This window comes from Triturus cristatus, chromosome 10 (assembly GCF_964204655.1).
Source record: "Triturus cristatus chromosome 10, aTriCri1.1, whole genome shotgun sequence".
Lineage (NCBI taxonomy): Eukaryota > Metazoa > Chordata > Amphibia > Caudata > Salamandridae > Triturus > Triturus cristatus.
Window position 1 is genome coordinate 1129674892 of NC_140593.1, and position 20085 is coordinate 1129694976.

Consider the following 20085-nt stretch of genomic DNA (forward strand, 5'->3'; position numbering starts at 1 on the left):
AGTATTTTAAAATAGTTGTTGCTTTGATCTGCCGGTGGAAGAGATATAGCACTACATTATATTATTCCAGGAGCCCTGTTAGTACAGAGGGGTTGGTGCGATTAATGTCAGTTCTCAGGTGTTCGCTCCATTAATTTGTGATGTTTTTTGTGATTAATTTCTTATTTATTTTTAGTTGGGCTATTAACATTCTTTATAGTTATGTTTATGATACTGTCTGGTACAATTTATTTTGTTTTTAAAAATAGACTTTGGAGCACGTGTTGGCTTTATTGACAGTGTTAATAAAACATATATTGTACACATTTTTTCTCAAAGTTGAAAAAACTAAAAAGGTACTTGGCTGTGATTTGAACGGCCACGAACAGTAGGGTGAATAAATCTGGTTTGCGACTCACTCTCTGTGTAGGAGGTTTATTCTTAATTGAACCTTTCCTATACGGGCCCATTTTGGCAGACTTTGAGGGCAGACGCAGACAAGGACAGTTGATAGGCAGTAACCTAACATCTTTTCATTTTTTATTTTTTTATTTTGTAATTCTGTGGCAAGGTATGCTCGGAGCTTCTGAGGGTAGTACAGAGTCTCAGCAGATGCCTCGGTCCTTGATGCCGCATAGACTTTTATTTTATATTGCTCCAGCCTAACTAGGGGACCACCTTCATCGACACAAAAGTGTGGTGGGTAAGAGAGCTTTTTACATGAATGTTAAATTGACACTTATTGTTGATGATGTAGTTGCTGGTGTGCATTTTTGTGCCTTAGTTGACACTTGTGTGATTGATTGTTACACCTCAAAGCAGAGTGCATAAGGAGAATTGGCGTCTCTCTTTTTTCCTCATTATTACGTATAAAAGGACTTTCAGATATGCGAGTTCAGACTAGCAGTTGTACAAAAATAGCACTTTAAATAACTACTTCTCAATGCAGTACTATAATGTGCCTATTAGTGTCAAAGTTTCCACGTTAATAAACAGTAGATGTTGTAGCACCCAGGATAATGTGCTGCTAAATATTTATAAGGTCCCAAAGGCGAGACCTATTGGCTATGCCAATGCTTGTGGGGCGGCACTTCTCCGCCTAAGTGGAGGAGCCGCCACTGACAGGAACAACCCCATGTGTACTGTCACACACGTTGAACTGAGAGGCTCAGAGGGCTTAAGAATCTATCCGATCATTGCATGAGATGCTGTCCTACTGATTTGTATGTGCATAAATGTCACACACAAGACATTATGCACATAAACAAGAATCAATGCGTGTAGGCATCTGGCCTGGGAGCCGTTGGAGCATGTTTTTTAAACGTTTATGCAACTCAAGGCAGCAAACCAAGTTGCCGCGCTGCGTGAACAGGAAAGAGTTCAACAGTGCCATTTCTACGAAGAAATGGCGCTCTTCAGCGATCTACCTGTGCTGGCACGCTTGAAGCTGTCTAGCGCCAAAGCAGGCACCCTTGTGCCATGCTGCAAGGTTGCCTATGTTACAGGCAGGATTGTGTTTGCGGAGGAAAGGACACCTTCCAGCACAAAAACAATCCTAGGAGGCAATTTAATTTCCTCTTTCTATGTGTGATTCAGAATTCATTACACATAGAAACATATTACTCCTCGTTACACCTCTCTGTGGTAGGTGCACCACTTTGATGCAATCCAAGGATTACTACCATTAGCATATCTGAGATTGCATCAAAAGCCATGTGTGGATGCGTGGGAATGCCGATGCTCCACCCAGGGAATGCCTATCACAACAAAATGTAACGCAACGCAGAGTAAGCCGCTGCATTGCACTACATTTCTTTACAAAGTCAACCAAGGCGGCGCAATCAGCCCCATGTGTGGCTTTGTAAATTCCATTTGAGGACCTGTGTTGTCTTGAAACGACTTGCATCACGCAAGGTCAAAGGTTAGTAAATCTGGGTCTTAATGTACAGCCCTCATTGGAGTAAAGCCCAAAATATACCTCCAGCTTCTTTTCTTATTCACAAAAGTGGTTCAAGCCTTAGACATACAAGTAACACCCAAGTAGCCCATGTTTCCCTGAGGCTCAGCTTCCCACTCCTTCCCCAGGTGCTGCTTAAACTCTAAATGCCTATTATAAATGCTGGTAATACCATTGCAGGATACATATAATATGAGAAATAAAGTATTGATTTTAAACTGTAAAACATCGTTGGTTCCTAAAACATTTTTATGATGAAAATTGTCTAAGTGTTTTCATTTCATTTTTGTTTTTTTCAACGCTTTGGGTCTACGTTTACGGTATATATCTCTCTGAATATACACATATACAATCCATGATTTTCATTAAACACAAATACTTTTTTCAAGAAATTTGAAGAAAAGCGATATTTTATTAAACTATGGATTTCTTAAGAAAAACACACAAAAAGCTTTAAATAACACATACTCAAGGCATTTTTTGCATATAATCTACATTAAGCGATGCAGAAGCGTTGGAAGTAACGCAGCGATGCTACAAATCCATAAAATGGACAATTCTCCTCTTCTTCGTAAAAGGATGCACCAAGGACTGTCCATGCCAAAGTCCTGGCCCATTGTCACTTGTCGCAGGACTTTTTTTTGCACGGTGCAGCGTGTCATGGTTATTCTAGAACAGAAAATAAAAATCAGTTAGTGTTGTAAAGTCTAGCTTTATACCTCATCTAGCAGGAATCAAAAATACCCAGAGTAGATGGAAGATAGCTAATGAAAAGATCTCAAGCTACTCCACGGCAGGCCCATGTCAGGCATGAACTTGTGGGAAAGTCCAGGCTCTTGTTTACTTTCTGGTACTTGTAGCTTTGCAGTTCCCAATACATGGAGGTCTCCAGGCACCCACTCCCGCAGCACTGAAGGACAGGCAGCCTGGAAAGTGCAGTGAAGGGCTCTGGGGATTCCCACCACCTATAATGTTCCTCCTCCCCTCCCCCAGTGGTTAATTTGTAAAAAAAAAAAAAAAGTGCCGGGGCTCTCGTCAAGAGGGGCAGCTTGCTCCAGCCCATTTCTCCTGTAACGCTGTTTATAACAGAGCCAACTATTAACCATGGAATGGGGAGAGGATGTGGCGTAATGGCAGGAGCTGGCCACTTCAAAGCTAGTGTACCAGGTTCGAGTCTCGGCATCGGCTCAACATCCTGTGTGATTCAAGGCAAATCACTGTGCCTACCAGGGCCGGACTGGGAACCAAAACCGGACCTGGCAAAGTGCTCGGCCGGCACCCCCGGGTCTGGGGGTGCCGCCGAGCTCTTTGCCAGGGCCGGTTTTCGGGCAATTTTGTTACAGGGCCGATTTTGCAGCTATGCTGCAAAAACGGCCCTGTAACAAAAACGGCCCCCAGGATCCCAAAACCGGCCCCCACCCGTGCGGCGCACCAGGGGATTGCCCGGTGCCCGCTACGGCCAGTCCGGCCCTGGTGCCTACCAAAAATGAGTGTGTACTTAATTGGTGCTCATGAAACTATAGCACCGATGTTAATGATTAAGTGCCGCCACAGAGCACCCGAAACCACTGGCTCAAAGTAAGCACAGCCTCCACCCCCTTCCAACCTCAATCCCCCCCTCCCCCCCTCCCCCAAAGCGGGCCAACGGAGAACTACACAAAGGTCTGGGCCAAGCTAAAGCTCTCAGGATGGTGTCTGCCTCTGCAGTGCAGACGCCTCCTAGATCCATGTTTCACCCCGGCAGGTCCAGTATGCAAACACCACGACTAGGGTCGCTACATAGACTTGACATTGGACAACTTGAGACATCTAGCACCAGCAATCTCCATCACCCATTACATGCAGAGTTTGGAGGGAACCTACAATCCTCAATTTTCAGGAAGAAACTCTAATGCAGAATAGAATCCAAAGACAATTCAGAGAGGTGCGGGGCAAGGCTTTTGCCAGTAATCTTGGGGGTCATCCTCCATTGTACAGGACACATTCTGGTACCAGCATTAATCCTGTGCCAACCAACTGCGACTACAGAGAAATGCAACCTCCAGGAATGCTGTATAGCGCATACTGCAACCTGAGCTGCCTCTAGGTGTTTGGGTGAGTTCAGTGTCAATGTCCAACAGCCAATCAAAACAGGGGACCAAAGGTGGTATTCTGGGCCTTGAGCATTACGTTCTGTCCAGAAAGTCTGAACCTCGCAAGCGCTGCTGCCTTACCTGCAGTGTAACTCAGTTTGAACCCCCTCATTCCAATAGTGCTGTCACTGGAGAAGATGATCTGCACAGAGCTTGTGAAAGACACCCAAGTGTTGGGTGCAACAGTGCCGCAGTATTTGCCATTGGGAATGAACACCGGGACTTCGGATGGGTCATCAAACTTCATGTAGTCGAACATGCAATTCAAGCCATTTTCCAACTCAAAATCTACAAATGTAATGTTCACCTGTGGGAAAGGGAAAGGCACAGTTAAACACCACAAAGCAAATTCCCATTGTATTCCAGCAAATCAGCCCTTAGTACCACCCACCAGTAGAAGGCAGTGTGGGGCACAGTGATTATGTAAAAAAAAAAAGCAGACCTTCCATTCCCACCAAGAGGTGGTGCTGTGGGGCACTGTGCTTATAGATAAAAATGTTCTTCTAATCCCATTCTACAGGACACCCAAGGGGATGTTGTGTTTAATCACAAATGAAGGAAGAGGGAAAGTGTTTTTATACGTGAAGTGAGTTCTGTCTGGGCATGAGCACTACAGCTTAGACTAATGCCTTACACCTGGAAGTAGAGGGCGTCTAGGAATGAACACTACAGCTTGGATCAATGCCGGACACATGTGAGTAGAGCAGGTCTGGGAATGAGAACTACAGCTTGGATTAAAGCCGGACGATTTTGCACATATGTAGAAGAGGAGTTATTTGGGAGAGTGAGAGGATATTTTTCCATGTATAAATTTCCTAATTAAGCATAGTAATTAGCTACAACTGAGCACCTGACTGCCAGGTATAAAATACAGTTGAAGGTCACATTACTGTCTTCACTTGCTGACCCTTGCCTTCCTTAGAATCTGCGGTACGAATTTGCTCCAGTTTCAGATTCTGAAGGTTATACTGATCTCTAAACGACAGTAGCAGTGGCTTGGTCTGCCCCATTAGTGACTACTGTCAAAGCACAAAACTTTTTGTTGGAGTGTGTCATGCACCGTTACTGCCAGAGCTGTCCACTTCCACCTTTGACCCCATCCATTAGCAGTGCCGGCACCGCCAACTACACTGGAATAAAGAGTGCTTTGCTTTCCACCATAGTATGTTATGTTGTAATAGTTAATCGGGGGTTCTCTGCCCATGTGTGCTCTGGGGCAGAAAATGTGGTGAGAGTGGATGTATACTCTGTTCACTGCAGCTGTTGATCGATGCCTGACACCTTAATTAGAGCAGAGCTGGGAATGAGCGCTACAGCCCTTTGGATTAATGCCGGACAGCTGGGAGTAGAGCAGGTCTGGGAATGAATACTACAGCTTGGACTAATCCCCGACTGCCTAGGAGTAGAGGGGAACGAACACTACAGCTTTGATTAATGCCGGACACCTAGGAGTAGAGAAGAGCTAAGAATGAGCGCTACAACTTGGATTAATGCCGGACACCTGGAAGTAGAGCAGGTCTGGGAATCAGCACTACAGCGCTTTGGATTAATGCCCGACACCTGGGAGTAGAGCAAAGCTCAGAATGAGCGCTACAGCCCTTTGGATTAATGCCGGACACCTGGGAGTAGAGCAGAGCTGGGAATAAGCGCTACAGCCCTTTGGATTAATGCCAGAATCCTGGGAGTACAGCAGGTCTGGGAATGAACACTACAGCTTGGATTAATGCCGGACACCTGGGAGTAGAGGGGGTCTGGAAATCAACACTACAGCTTGGATTAATGCCGGACACCTGGGAGTAGAGGGGGTCTGGGAATGAGCGTTACATCCATTGGGATTAATGCCGGACACCTGAAAGTAGAGCAGAGCTGGGAATAAGCGCTACAGCCCTTTGGATTAATGCCAGAATCCTGGGAGTACAGCAGGTCTGGGAATGAACACTACAGCTTGGATTAATGCCGGACACCTGGGAGTAGAGCAGGTCTGGAAATCAACACTACAGCTTGGATTAATGCCGGACACCTGGGAGTAGAGGGGGTCTGGGAATGAACACTACCGCTTGGATTAATGCCGGACACATGGGAGCAGAGAGGGTCTGGAAATTAGCACTACAGCTTGGATTAATACCAGACACCTGGGTGTGGAGGGGGTCTGGGAATGAGCACTACAGCTTGGCCAAATGCCAGACACCTGGAAGTAGAGCAGGTCTGGGCATGAGCACTACAGCTTGGACTAATGTCGGATGCCTGGAAGTAGAGCAGGTCTGGGACTAAACACTACAGCTTGGATTAATGCCGAACACCTGGGAGCAGAGCAGGTCTGGGCATGAGCACTACAGTTTGGACTAATGCCGGATGCCTGGAAGTAGAGGGCGTCTAGGAATGAACACTACAGCTTGGATCAATGCCGGACACATGTGAGTAGAGCAGGTCTGGGAATGAGAACTACAGCTTGGATTAAAGCCGGACACCTGGAAGCAGAGCAGGCATGGGTATGCACACTACAGCTTGTATTTATTCCAGACACCTGGGAGTTGAGCAGGTCTGGGAATGAACACTACAGCTTGGATTAATGCCGGAGACCTGGAAGTAGAGCAGGTCTGGGCATGAGCAGAACAGCTTGGACTAATGCCGGATGAATCGAAATTGAGCAGGTCTGGGAATAAACACTACGGCTTGGATTAATGCTGGACAGCTGGGTGTAGAGTAGGTCTGGGAATGAGCAGTATAGCTTCCATTCATGTCTGACACCTGGGAGTAGAGCAGGTCTGTGAATGAGCACTACAGCTTGGACTAATGCCAGACACCTGGAAGTAGAGAGGGTCTGGGAATGAGCACTAGAGCTTGCATTAATGCCGGACACCTGGGTGTAGAGAAGGTCTGGGAATGAGTTCCACAGCTTGGGCTAATGCCAGACACCTGGGAGTAGAGCAGGTCTGGGAATGAACACTACAGCTTGTTTTAATGCCTGACAACTGTGAGAAGAGCAGGTCTGGGAATGAGCACTACAGCTTGAACTAATGCCGGACACCTGGAAGCAGTGCAGGTCTGGGAATGAACACTGCAACTTGGACTATTGCCGGATGCCTGGGAGCAGAACAGGTCTGGGAATGAGCACTACAGCTTAGATTAACCCTTTCCGTGCTCATGACGGAACCACTCCGTCATGAGCCACGGGTGCGCTGTGCTCATGACGGAGTGGTTCCGTCATGCTGCGGCCGTTGGCGGCCGCTCCGCCCACGCGGCGCTAATTCCCAGCCTGTGCGGGCGATTAGCGCAGTGGGCGGAGACGTGACAGAACCACTCCGTCATGAGCACAGCTCAACCGTGACTCGTGACGGAGTGGTTCCGTCACGAGCACAGCGCGACCGCAACTGCCCCCAAACCTCCTCAGCGCCGCGGCGGAATTCCTGCCGCGGCGAAGGGGTTAATGACGGACACCTGGGAGCAGAGCAGGTCTTGGAATGAGCCCTAAAGCCCTTTGGATTAATGGTGGATACCTGGAAGTACAGCACATCTGGGAATAAACACTACAGCGTGGATTAATGCCGGACACCTGGGTGTAGAGAAGGTCTGGGAATGAGCCCTACAGCTTCTTTTAATACCTGACAACTGGGAGTAGAGCAGGTCTGGGAATGAGCACTACAGCTTGGACTATTGCCGGATGCCTGGGAGCAGAACAGGCCTGGGAATGAGCACTACAGCTTGCATTAATGCCGGACACCTGGAAGTAGAGCAGGTCTGGGAATGAGCACCACAGCTTCCATTAATGCCGGACACCTGGGAGTATAGCAGGTCTGGGAATGAGCACTACAGCTTGGACTAATGCCAGACCCCTGGAAGTAGAGAGGGTCTAGGAATGAGCAATACAGCTTAGACTAATGCCTTAAACCTGGAAGTAGAGGTGGTCTAGCACTGAACACTACAGCTTGTATTAATGCCAGAGACGTGGAAGTAGAGCAGGTCTGCGCATGAGCACTACAGCTTGGACTAATGCCGGACACCTGGGAGTAGGGCAGGTCTGGGCATGAGCAATACAGCTTAGACTAATGCCTTAAACCTGGAAGTAGAGGTGGTCTAGCACTGAACACTACAACTTGGATTAATGCCGGACACTTGTGAGTAGAGCAGGTCTGGGAATGAGAACTACAGCTTGGATTAATGCAGGACACCTGGAAGCAGAGCAGGCCTGGGTATGCACACTACAGCTTGTATTAATGCCAGACACCTGGGAGTAGAGCAAGTCTGGGAATGAACACTACAGCTTGGATTAATGCCGGACACCTGGGAGCAGAGCAGGCCTGGGAATGAGCCCTACAGGTTGGACTAATGCCGGACACCTAGAAGTAGAGAGGGTCTCGGAATGAACACTACAGCTTGGATTAATGTCGTACACCTGGAAGTAGAGCAGGTCTGGGAATAAGCACTACAGCGTGCATTAATGCCGGACACCTGGGAGTAGAGCAGGTCTGGGAATTAGCGCTACAGCTTGTTTTAATGCAGGACACCTGGAGGTAGAGCAGGTCTGGGAATTAGAAGTACAGCTTAGACTAATGCTGGACACCTGGGAGTAGAACAGGTCTGGGCATGAGCACTACAGCTTGTTTTAATGTCTGGCAACTGGGAGTAGAGCAGGTCTGGGAATGAGCACTACAGCTTGAACTAATGCCGGACACCTGGAAGCAGTGCAGGTCTGTGAATAAGCACTACAGCTTGGACTATTGCCGGATGCCTAGGAGCAGAACAGGTCTGGGAATGAGCAATATTCCAACTGCAGCAACGGCGGGCCCTTCTTGCCGCACCTCACATCAGTTCTCAAAAAGATATATATAATAATAGTTATCGTGCAATCAACCCCATACGCCAGCCGCTGAGTGGCGCTACTGTGCTCCAGATCAATAATATATAAACAAAATTAAAGAGATAGTCCAAAAAGCCAAACGTTGTAACTTAATGTCCTCTTTAATTCAAAATAATTTTGGGTTGTAAAAAGATGGTCAGCCAACGCGTTTCATTCCCTCAAGGGGAACTTCATCAGGGCTTTGATCAATGATTATGTTCTTGAAAGTAGAGCAAGTCTTGAATGGTTAGCGAAGTATAGTGTAATTCACATGTACTTCGGATTTCAGCAATCGCCTACGCAGGGATCCTAGTAAAACGGCGTGTTCCTCGTTGAAACTACAGTTTGGATTAATGCCGGACACGTGGGAGTAGAGCAGGTCTGGGAATGAGCACTACAGCTTGGATTAATGCCAGACAGAAGGGAGTAGAGCAGGTCTGGGAATGAGTACTACAGCTTAGATTAATGCTGGACACCTGGGAGTAGAGCAGGGCTGGGAATGAGCAGTAAAGCTTCCATTGATGCCGGACACCTGGGAGTAGAGCAGGTCTGGGAATGAGCACTACAGCTTCGACTAATGCCGGACACCTGGAAGCAGAGGGGGTCTGGGAATGAACACTGCAGCTTGGATTAATGCAGGATACCTGGAAGTAGAGCAGGTCTGGGAATGGGCACTACAGCTTGCATTAATGCCGGACACCTGGGAGTAGAGCAGGTCTGGGATTGAGCACTACAGCATGTATTAATGCTGAACAGCTGGAAGTAGAGCAGGTCTGGGAATGAGAACTAAAGCTTAGACTAATGCCTGACACCTGGGAAGAGCAGGTCTGGGAATGAGCCCTACAGCTTAGATTAATGCCGGACACCTGGGAGTAGAACAGGTCTTGGAATGAGCACTAAAGCCCTTTGGATTAATGGTGGACACGTGGAAGTAGAGCACATCTGGGAATAAGCACTACAGCTTGGATTAATGCCGGACACCTGGGAGTGGATCAGGTCTGGGAAAGAGCACTATAGCTTCCATTAATGCCAGATACCTGGGAGTAGGGCAGGTCTGGGAATGAGCACTAGAGCTTGCATTAATGCCGGACACCTGGGAGTAGGGCAGGTCTGGGAATGAGCACTAGAGCTTGCATTAATGCCGGACACCTGGGAGTAGAGCAGAGCTGGGAATGAGCACTACAGCTTGGACTAATGCCGGACACCTGGAAGTAGAGAGGGTCTGGGAATGAACACTGCAGCTTGGATTAATGCAGGACACCTGGAAGTAGAACAGGTCTGGGATTGAGAACTAAAGCTTAGACTAATGCTGGACACCTGGGAGTAGAGCATGTCTTGGAATGAGCCCTAAAGCCCTTTGGATTAATGGCGACACCTGGAAGTAGAGCACATCTGGGAATGAACACTACAGCCTGTATTAATGCAGGACACCTGGGAGTAGAGAGGGTCTGGGAATCAACACTACAGCTTGGATTAATGCCGGACATCTGGGAGCAAAGCAGGCCTGGGAATGAGCACTACAGCTTAGACTAATGCCTTACACCTGGAAGTAGAGGGGGTCTGGGAATGAACACAACAGCTTGGATTAATGCCAGAGACCTGGAAGTAGAGGAGGTCTGGGCATGAGCACTACAGATTGGACTAATGCCGGATGCCTAGAAGTATAGCAGGTCTGGGAATAAACACTACAGCTTGTTTTAATGCCTGACAACTGTGAGAAGAGCAGGTCTGGGAATGAGCACTACAGCTTGAACTAATGCCGGACACCTGGAAGCAGTGCAGGTCTGGGAATGAACACTGCAACTTGGACTATTGCCGGATGCCTGGGAGCAGAACAGGTCTGTGAATAAGCACTACAGCTTGGACTATTGCCGGATGCCTGGGAGCAGAGCAGGTCTTGGAATGAGCACTACAGCTTGGATTAATGCCGGACACCTGGGAGTAGAACAGGTCTTGGAATGAGCCCTAAAGCCCTTTGGATTAATGGTGGACACCTGGAAGTAGAGCAGGTCTGGGAATAAATAATTACAGCTTGTATTAATACAGGACACCTGGGAGTAGAGCAGGTCTGGGAATGAGCACTACAGCTTGTTTTAATACATAACAACTGGAAGCAGAGCTGGTCTGGGAATGAGCGCTACAGCTTGGATTAATGCCGGACACCTGGAAGTAGAGCAGGTCTGGGAATGGGCACTACAGCTTGGATTAATGCCGGACACCTGGAAGTAGAGCAGGTCTGGGAATGGGCACTACAGCTTGGATTAATGCCGGACACCTGGAAGTAGAGCAGGTCTGGGATTGAGCAATACAGCTTGGATTAATGCCGGACACCTGGAAGTAGAGCAGGTCTGGGAATGGGCACTACAGCTTGGATTAATGCCGGACACCTGGAAGTAGAGCAGGTCTGGGAATGGGCACTACAGCTTGGATTAATGCCGGACACCTGGAAGTAGAGCAGGTCTGGGAATGGGCACTACAGCATGTATTAATGCTGGACACCTGGAAGTAGAGCAGGTCTGGGAATGAGCACTACAGCTTGAACTAATGCCGGACACCTGGAAGCAGTGCAGGTCTGTGAATAAGCACTACAGCTTGGACTATTGCCGGATGCCTAGGAGCAGAACAGGTCTGGGAATGAGCAATATTCCAACTGCAGCAACGGCGGGCCCTTCTTGCCGCACCTCACATCAGTTCTCAAAAAGATATATATAATAATAGTTATCGTGCAATCAACCCCATACGCCAGCCGCTGAGTGGCGCTACTGTGCTCCAGATCAATAATATATAAACAAAATTAAAGAGATAGTCCAAAAAGCCAAACGTTGTAACTTAATGTCCTCTTTAATTCAAAATAATTTTGGGTTGTAAAAAGATGGTCAGCCAACGCGTTTCATTCCCTCAAGGGGAACTTCATCAGGGCTTTGATCAATGATTATGTTCTTGAAAGTAGAGCAAGTCTTGAATGGTTAGCGAAGTATAGTGTAATTCACATGTACTTCGGATTTCAGCAATCGCCTACGCAGGGATCCTAGTAAAACGGCGTGTTCCTCGTTGAAACTACAGTTTGGATTAATGCCGGACACGTGGGAGTAGAGCAGGTCTGGGAATGAGCACTACAGCTTGGATTAATGCCAGACAGAAGGGAGTAGAGCAGGTCTGGGAATGAGTACTACAGCTTAGATTAATGCTGGACACCTGGGAGTAGAGCAGGGCTGGGAATGAGCAGTAAAGCTTCCATTGATGCCGGACACCTGGGAGTAGAGCAGGTCTGGGAATGAGCACTACAGCTTCGACTAATGCCGGACACCTGGAAGCAGAGGGGGTCTGGGAATGAACACTGCAGCTTGGATTAATGCAGGATACCTGGAAGTAGAGCAGGTCTGGGAATGGGCACTACAGCTTGCATTAATGCCGGACACCTGGGAGTAGAGCAGGTCTGGGATTGAGCACTACAGCATGTATTAATGCTGAACAGCTGGAAGTAGAGCAGGTCTGGGAATGAGAACTAAAGCTTAGACTAATGCCTGACACCTGGGAAGAGCAGGTCTGGGAATGAGCCCTACAGCTTAGATTAATGCCGGACACCTGGGAGTAGAACAGGTCTTGGAATGAGCACTAAAGCCCTTTGGATTAATGGTGGACACGTGGAAGTAGAGCACATCTGGGAATAAGCACTACAGCTTGGATTAATGCCGGACACCTGGGAGTGGATCAGGTCTGGGAAAGAGCACTATAGCTTCCATTAATGCCAGATACCTGGGAGTAGGGCAGGTCTGGGAATGAGCACTAGAGCTTGCATTAATGCCGGACACCTGGGAGTAGGGCAGGTCTGGGAATGAGCACTAGAGCTTGCATTAATGCCGGACACCTGGGAGTAGAGCAGAGCTGGGAATGAGCACTACAGCTTGGACTAATGCCGGACACCTGGAAGTAGAGAGGGTCTGGGAATGAACACTGCAGCTTGGATTAATGCAGGACACCTGGAAGTAGAACAGGTCTGGGATTGAGAACTAAAGCTTAGACTAATGCTGGACACCTGGGAGTAGAGCATGTCTTGGAATGAGCCCTAAAGCCCTTTGGATTAATGGCGACACCTGGAAGTAGAGCACATCTGGGAATGAACACTACAGCCTGTATTAATGCAGGACACCTGGGAGTAGAGAGGGTCTGGGAATCAACACTACAGCTTGGATTAATGCCGGACATCTGGGAGCAAAGCAGGCCTGGGAATGAGCACTACAGCTTAGACTAATGCCTTACACCTGGAAGTAGAGGGGGTCTGGGAATGAACACAACAGCTTGGATTAATGCCAGAGACCTGGAAGTAGAGGAGGTCTGGGCATGAGCACTACAGATTGGACTAATGCCGGATGCCTAGAAGTATAGCAGGTCTGGGAATAAACACTACAGCTTGTTTTAATGCCTGACAACTGTGAGAAGAGCAGGTCTGGGAATGAGCACTACAGCTTGAACTAATGCCGGACACCTGGAAGCAGTGCAGGTCTGGGAATGAACACTGCAACTTGGACTATTGCCGGATGCCTGGGAGCAGAACAGGTCTGTGAATAAGCACTACAGCTTGGACTATTGCCGGATGCCTGGGAGCAGAGCAGGTCTTGGAATGAGCACTACAGCTTGGATTAATGCCGGACACCTGGGAGTAGAACAGGTCTTGGAATGAGCCCTAAAGCCCTTTGGATTAATGGTGGACACCTGGAAGTAGAGCAGGTCTGGGAATAAATAATTACAGCTTGTATTAATACAGGACACCTGGGAGTAGAGCAGGTCTGGGAATGAGCACTACAGCTTGTTTTAATACATAACAACTGGAAGCAGAGCTGGTCTGGGAATGAGCGCTACAGCTTGGATTAATGCCGGACACCTGGAAGTAGAGCAGGTCTGGGAATGGGCACTACAGCTTGGATTAATGCCGGACACCTGGAAGTAGAGCAGGTCTGGGAATGGGCACTACAGCTTGGATTAATGCCGGACACCTGGAAGTAGAGCAGGTCTGGGATTGAGCAATACAGCTTGGATTAATGCCGGACACCTGGAAGTAGAGCAGGTCTGGGAATGGGCACTACAGCTTGGATTAATGCCGGACACCTGGAAGTAGAGCAGGTCTGGGAATGGGCACTACAGCTTGGATTAATGCCGGACACCTGGAAGTAGAGCAGGTCTGGGAATGGGCACTACAGCATGTATTAATGCTGGACACCTGGAAGTAGAGCAGGTCTGGGAATGAGAACTAAAGCTTAGACTAATGCTGGACACCTGGGAGTAGAACAGGTCTGGGAATGAGCACTACAGCTTAGATTAATGCCGGACACCTGGGAGTAGAGCAGGTCTTGGAATGAGCCCTAAAGCCCTTTGGATTAATGGTGGACACCTGGAAGTACAGCACATCTGGGAATAAACACTACAGCCTGTATTAATGCAGGACACCTGGGAGTAGAGCAGGTCTGGGAATAAGCATTACAGCTTGGATTAATGCCGGACACCTGGGAGTGGATCAGGTCTGGGAAAGAGCACTATAGCTTCCAGTAATGCCAGACACCTGGGAGTAGGGCAGGTCTGGGAATGAGCACTAGAGCTTGCATTAATGCCGGACACCTGGGAGTAGAGAAGGTCTGGAAATGAGCACTACCGCTTGGATTAATGCCGGACACCAAGGAGTAGAGAGGGTCTGGGAATCAACACTACCGCTTGGATAAATGCCGGACATCTGGGAGCAAAGCAGGCCTGGGAATGAGCACTACAGCTTAGACTAATGCCAGACGCCTGGATGTAGAGGGGGTCTGGGAATGAACACTAGAACTTGGATTAATGCCCGTCACCTGGGAGTAGAGCAGGTCTGGGAATGAGCACTACAGCTTGGATTAATGCTGGACACCAGGGAGTAGAGCAGGTCTTGGAATGAACACTACAGCTTGGATTAATGGCAGACAACTGGGAGTAGAGCAGGTCTGGGAATGAGCGCTACAGCCCTTTGGATTAATGGCAGACACCTGGAAGTAGAGCAGGTCTGGGAATGAGCACTACAGGTTGGATGAATGTGTTACACCTGGGAGTAGAGCAAGTCTGGGAATGAGCACTACAGCTTGGATGAATGTGTTACACCTGGGAGTAGAGCAAGTCTGGGAATGAGCACTACAACTTGGACTAATACCAGACACCTTGGAGTAGAGTAGGTCTGGGGATGAGACCTACAGCTTGGATTAATGCCGGACACCTGGGAGTAGAACAGGTCTGGGAATGAGCCCTAAAGCCCTTTGGACTAATGGCGGACATCTGGAAGTAGAGCACATCTAGGAATGAACACTACAGCTTGTATTAATGCCGGATACCTCGGAATAGAGCAGGTCTTGTAATGAGCCCTAAAGCCCTTTGGATTAATTGTGAACAACTGGAAGCAGAGCAGGTCTGGGAATGAACACTACAGCTTGTATTAATGCAGCACACCTGGGAGTATAGCAGGTCTGGGAATGAGGACTACAGCTTGGCTCAATGCCGGACGTCTGGGAGTAGAGCAGGTCTGGGAACGAGCACTACAGCTTGGATTAATGCCAGACACTTGGAAGTAGTGCAGGTCTGGCAATGAGCACTACAACGTGGATTAATGCCAGACACCTAGGAGTAGAGCATGTCTTGGAATGAGCCCTAAAGCCCTTTGGATTAATGGCGGACACCTGGAAGTAGAGCACATCTGGTAATGAACACTACAGCTTGTATTAATGCAGGACACATGGGAGTAGAGCAGGTCTGGGACCAAACACTTACACTTGGACTAATGCGGGACACCTGGGAGTAGAGCAGGTCTGGGAATGAGCACTACAGCTTGGACTAATGCCGGACACGTGGAAGTAGAGGGGGTGTCTGGGAATGAGTACTACAGCTTGGAGTAATGCTGGACACTTGGAAGTAGAGGGGGTCGGGGAATGAACACTTCAGCTTGGATTAATGCTGGACACCTGGGAGTAGAGCAGGTCTGGGAATGAGCACTACAGCTGGGATTAATGCCGGACACATGGGAGTAGAGCAGGTCTTTGAAGGAGCCCTACAGCCCTTTGGATTAATGGCGGACTCCTGAAAGTAGAGTACATCTGGGATCAACACTACAGCTTGTATTAATGCAGTACGCATGGGAGTAGAGCAGGTCTGGGAATGAGCGCTACAGCTTGTTTTAATGCTGTACACCTGGAAATAAAACAGGTCTGGGAATGAACACTACAGCTTGGAATAATGCTGGACTCCTGGGAGTAGAGCAGGTCTGCGAATGAGCACTACAAGTTGGACTAATGCCGGACACCTGGAGGTAGATCAGTTCTGGGCATGGGCACTACAGCTTTGACTAATGCCGGACACCTGGAAGTAGAGGGGTTCTGGGAATGAACACTACAGCTTGGATTAATGCCGGACAGCTGGGAGTAGAGCAGGCCTGGGAATGAGTATTACAGCTTGGAGTAATGCCGGACACCTGGAAGCAGAGGGGGTCTGGGAATGAACACTACAGCTTTGATTAATTCCGGACACCTGGGAGTGGAGTAGGTCTGGGAATGAACACTAGAGCTTGGATTAATGCCCGTTACCTGGGAGAAGAGTAGGTCTGGGAATTATTACTACAGCTTGAATTAATGCTGGACACCTGGGAGTAGAGCAGGTCTGGGAATGAGCACTACACCTGGGATTGATGCCGGACGCCCGGGACTATAGCAGGTCTTTGAATGAGCCCTACAGCCCTTTGGATTAATGTCGGACCACTGAAAGTAGAGTACATCTGGTAATCAACACTACAGCTTGTATTAGTGCAGGACACCTGGGAGTAGAGCAGGTCTGGGAATGAGCACTACAGCACTTTGGATTAATGCCGGACACCTGGGAGCAGGTCTGGGAATGAACACTACAGTTTGGATTAATGCTGGCCACATGGGAGTTGAGCAGGTCTGGGAATGAACACTAGAGCTTGGATTAGTGCCGGACACCTCGAAGTAGAACAGATCTGTTAATGAGAACTACAGTTTGTATTAATGCCAGACACCTGGAAGTAGAACAGGTCTGGGAATGAGAACTAAAGCTTAGACTAATGCCGGACACCTGGGAGTAGAACAGGTATGAGCATGAGCACTACAGCTTAGACTAATGCCTGACACCTGGGAGTAGAGCAGGTCTTGAAATGAGCCCTAAAGCCCTTTGAATTAATGGTGGACACCTAGTAGTAGAGCACATCTGGGAATAAACACTACAGCCTGTATTAATGCAGGACACCTGGGAGTAGAGCAGGTATGGGAATGAGCACTACAGCTTGGATTAATGCGGACATCTGGGAGCAAAGCAGGCCTGGGAATGAGCACTACAGCTTGGACTGATGCCAGACGGCTGGATGTAGAGGAGGTCTGGGCATGAGCGCTACAGTTTAGACTAATGCCGGACACCTGGGAGTAGAGCAGGGCTGGGAATGAGCACTACAGCTTAGACTAATGCCGGACACCTGGAAGTAGAGGGGGTCTAGGAATGAACACTAGAGCTTGGATTAATGCCCGTCACCTGGGAGTAGAGTAGGTCTGGGAATGAGCACTACAGCTTGGATTAATGTTGGACACCAGGGAGTAGAGCAGGTCTTGGAATGAACACTACAGCTTGGATTAATGGCAGACACCTGGGAGCAGAGCAGGCCTGGGAATGAGCACTACAGCTTGGATTAATGCCAGACACCTGGGAGTAGAGCAGGTCTGGGAATGAGCGCTACAGCCCTTTGGATTAATGCCGGACACCTGGGAGTAGAGCAGGTATGGGAATGAGCACTACAACTTGGAATAATACCAGACACCTTGGAGTAGAGTAGGTCTGGGGATGAGACCTACAGCTTGGATTAATGCCGGACACCTGGGAGTAGAACAGGTCTGGGAATGAGCACTACAACTTGGATTAATGCCAGACACCTGGGATTAGAGCACGTCTTGGAATGAGCCCTGAAGCCCTTTGGATTAATGGCGGACATCTGGAAGTAGAGCACATCTGGGAATGAACACTACAGCTTGTATTAATGCCGGATACCTCAGAGTAGAGCAGGTCTTGTAATGAGCCCTAAAGCCCTTTGGATTAATTGTGGACAACTGGAAGCAGAGCAGGTCTGGGAATAAACACTACTGCTTGTATTAATGCAGGACACCTGGGAGTATAGCAGGTCTGGGAATGAGGACTACAGCTTGGCTCAATGCCGGACGTCTGGGAGTAGAGCAGGTCGGGGAATGAGCACTACAGCTTGGATTAATGCCAGACACTTGGAAGTAGTGCAGGTCTGGCAATGAGCACTACAACGTGGATTAATGCCAGACACCTGGGAGTAGAGCATGTCTTGGAATGAGCCCTAAAACCCTTTGGATTAATGGCGACACCTGGAAGTAGAGCACATCTGGTAATGAACACTACAGCTTGTATTAATGCAGGACACATGGGAGTAGAGCAGGTCTGGGAATGAGCGCTACACCTGGTATTGATGCCGGACACATGGGAGTAGAGCAGGTCTTTGAATGAGCCCCACAGCCCTTTGGATTAATGTCGGGCCCCTGAAAGTAGAGTACATCTGGTAATCAACACTACATCTTGTATTAGTGCAGGACACCTGGGAGTGCAGCAGGTCTGGGAATGAGCACTATAGCTTGTATTCATGCCAGTCACCTGGGAGTAGAGCAGGTCTGGGAATGAACACTACAGCCCTTTGGATTAATGCCGGGCACGTGGGAGTAGAGCAGGTCTGGGAATGAACACTACAGTTTGGATTAATGCTGGTCACCTGGGAGTTGAGCAGGTCTGGGAATGAACACTAGAGCTTGGATTAGTGCCGGACACCTTGAAGTAGAACAGGTCTGATAATGAGAACTACAGCTTGGATTAATGCCGGACACCTGGAAGTAGAGCAGGTCTGGGAATGAGCACTATAGCTTCCATTAATGCCAGACACCTGGGAGTAGAGCAGGTCTGGGAATGAGCACTACAGCTGGGATTAATGCCGGACACCTGGGAGTAGAGCAGGTCTTTGAATGAGCCCTACAGTCCTTTGGATTAATGGCGGACCCCTGAAAGTAGAGTACATCTGGTAATCAACACTACAGTTTGTATTAGTGCAGGACACCTGGGAGTAGAACAGGTCTGGGAATGAGCGCTACAGCTTGTTTTAATGCCATACACCTGGGAAAAACAGGTCTGGGAATGAACACTACACCTTGGAATAATGCTGGACACCTGGGAGTAGAGCAGGTGTGGGAATGAGCACTACAGCTTGTTTTAGTGCCGGAAAGCTGGGAGTAGAGGCGGTCTGGGAATGAACACTACAGCTTGGATTAATGCCGGACACCTGGAAGTAGAGCAGGTCTGGGAATGAGCACTATAGCTTCCATTAATGCCGGACACCTGGGAGTAGAGCAGGTCTGGGAATGAGCGCTACAGCTTGTTTTAATGCTGTAGACCTGGAAAAAAAACAGGTCTGGAAATGAACACTACAGCTTGGAATAATGCTGGACACCTGGGAGTAGAGCAGGTCTAGGAATGAGCACTACAGCTTGGACTAATGCCAGACACCTGGAAGTAGACGGGGGTCTGGGAATGAGCACCACACCTTGTTTTAATGCCGGACAGCTGGGAGTAGAGCAGGCTTGGGAATGAGTACTACAGCTTGGATTAATGACAGACACCTAGAAGCAGAAGGGGTCTGGGATTGAACATTATCGCTTGGATTAATGCCGGACACCTGGAAGTAGAGCAGGTCTGGGCATGAGCACTACAGCTTGGACGAATGCCGGACACCTGGAAGTAGACGGGGGTCTGGGAATGAACACTACAGCTTGGATTAATGCCGGACACCTGGAAGTAGACCAAGTCTGGGAATGAGCACCACAGCTTGTTTTAATGCCGGACAGCTGGGAGTAGAGCAGGCCTGGGAATGAGTACTACAGCTTGGATTAATGACGGACACCTAGAAGCAGAAGGGGTCTGGGATTGAACATTATCGCTTGGATTAATGCCGGACACCTGGAAGTAGAGCAGGTCTAGGCATGAGCACTACAGCTTGGACGAATGCCGGACACCTGGAAGTAGACGGGGGTCTGGGAATGAACACTACAGCTTGGATTAATGCCGGACACCTGGAAGTAGACCAAGTCTGGGAATGAGCACCACACCTT

The 20085-nt window shown here is 48.6% G+C and overlaps 1 protein-coding gene across 8 annotated transcripts in view; it reads right to left on the reverse strand.

The window, feature by feature from the left end:
* Positions 1-2328: 2328 nt before the first annotated feature.
* The window catches only part of LOC146796718 (membrane frizzled-related protein-like), a 78779-nt gene continuing 61022 nt past the window's right edge, over positions 2329-20085 (reverse strand). For all 8 annotated transcript variants that reach the window (XM_085629389.1, XM_085629394.1, XM_085629397.1 and 5 more), the window contains 2 exons: positions 4150-4375; positions 2329-2605 (listed from right to left, as the gene is read on the reverse strand). In XM_085629389.1, the coding sequence (XP_085485515.1) occupies positions 2601-2605; positions 4150-4375 (231 nt within the window). In that variant the 3' untranslated portion in view covers positions 2329-2600. The remainder of the gene's footprint in view (positions 2606-4149; positions 4376-20085) is intronic.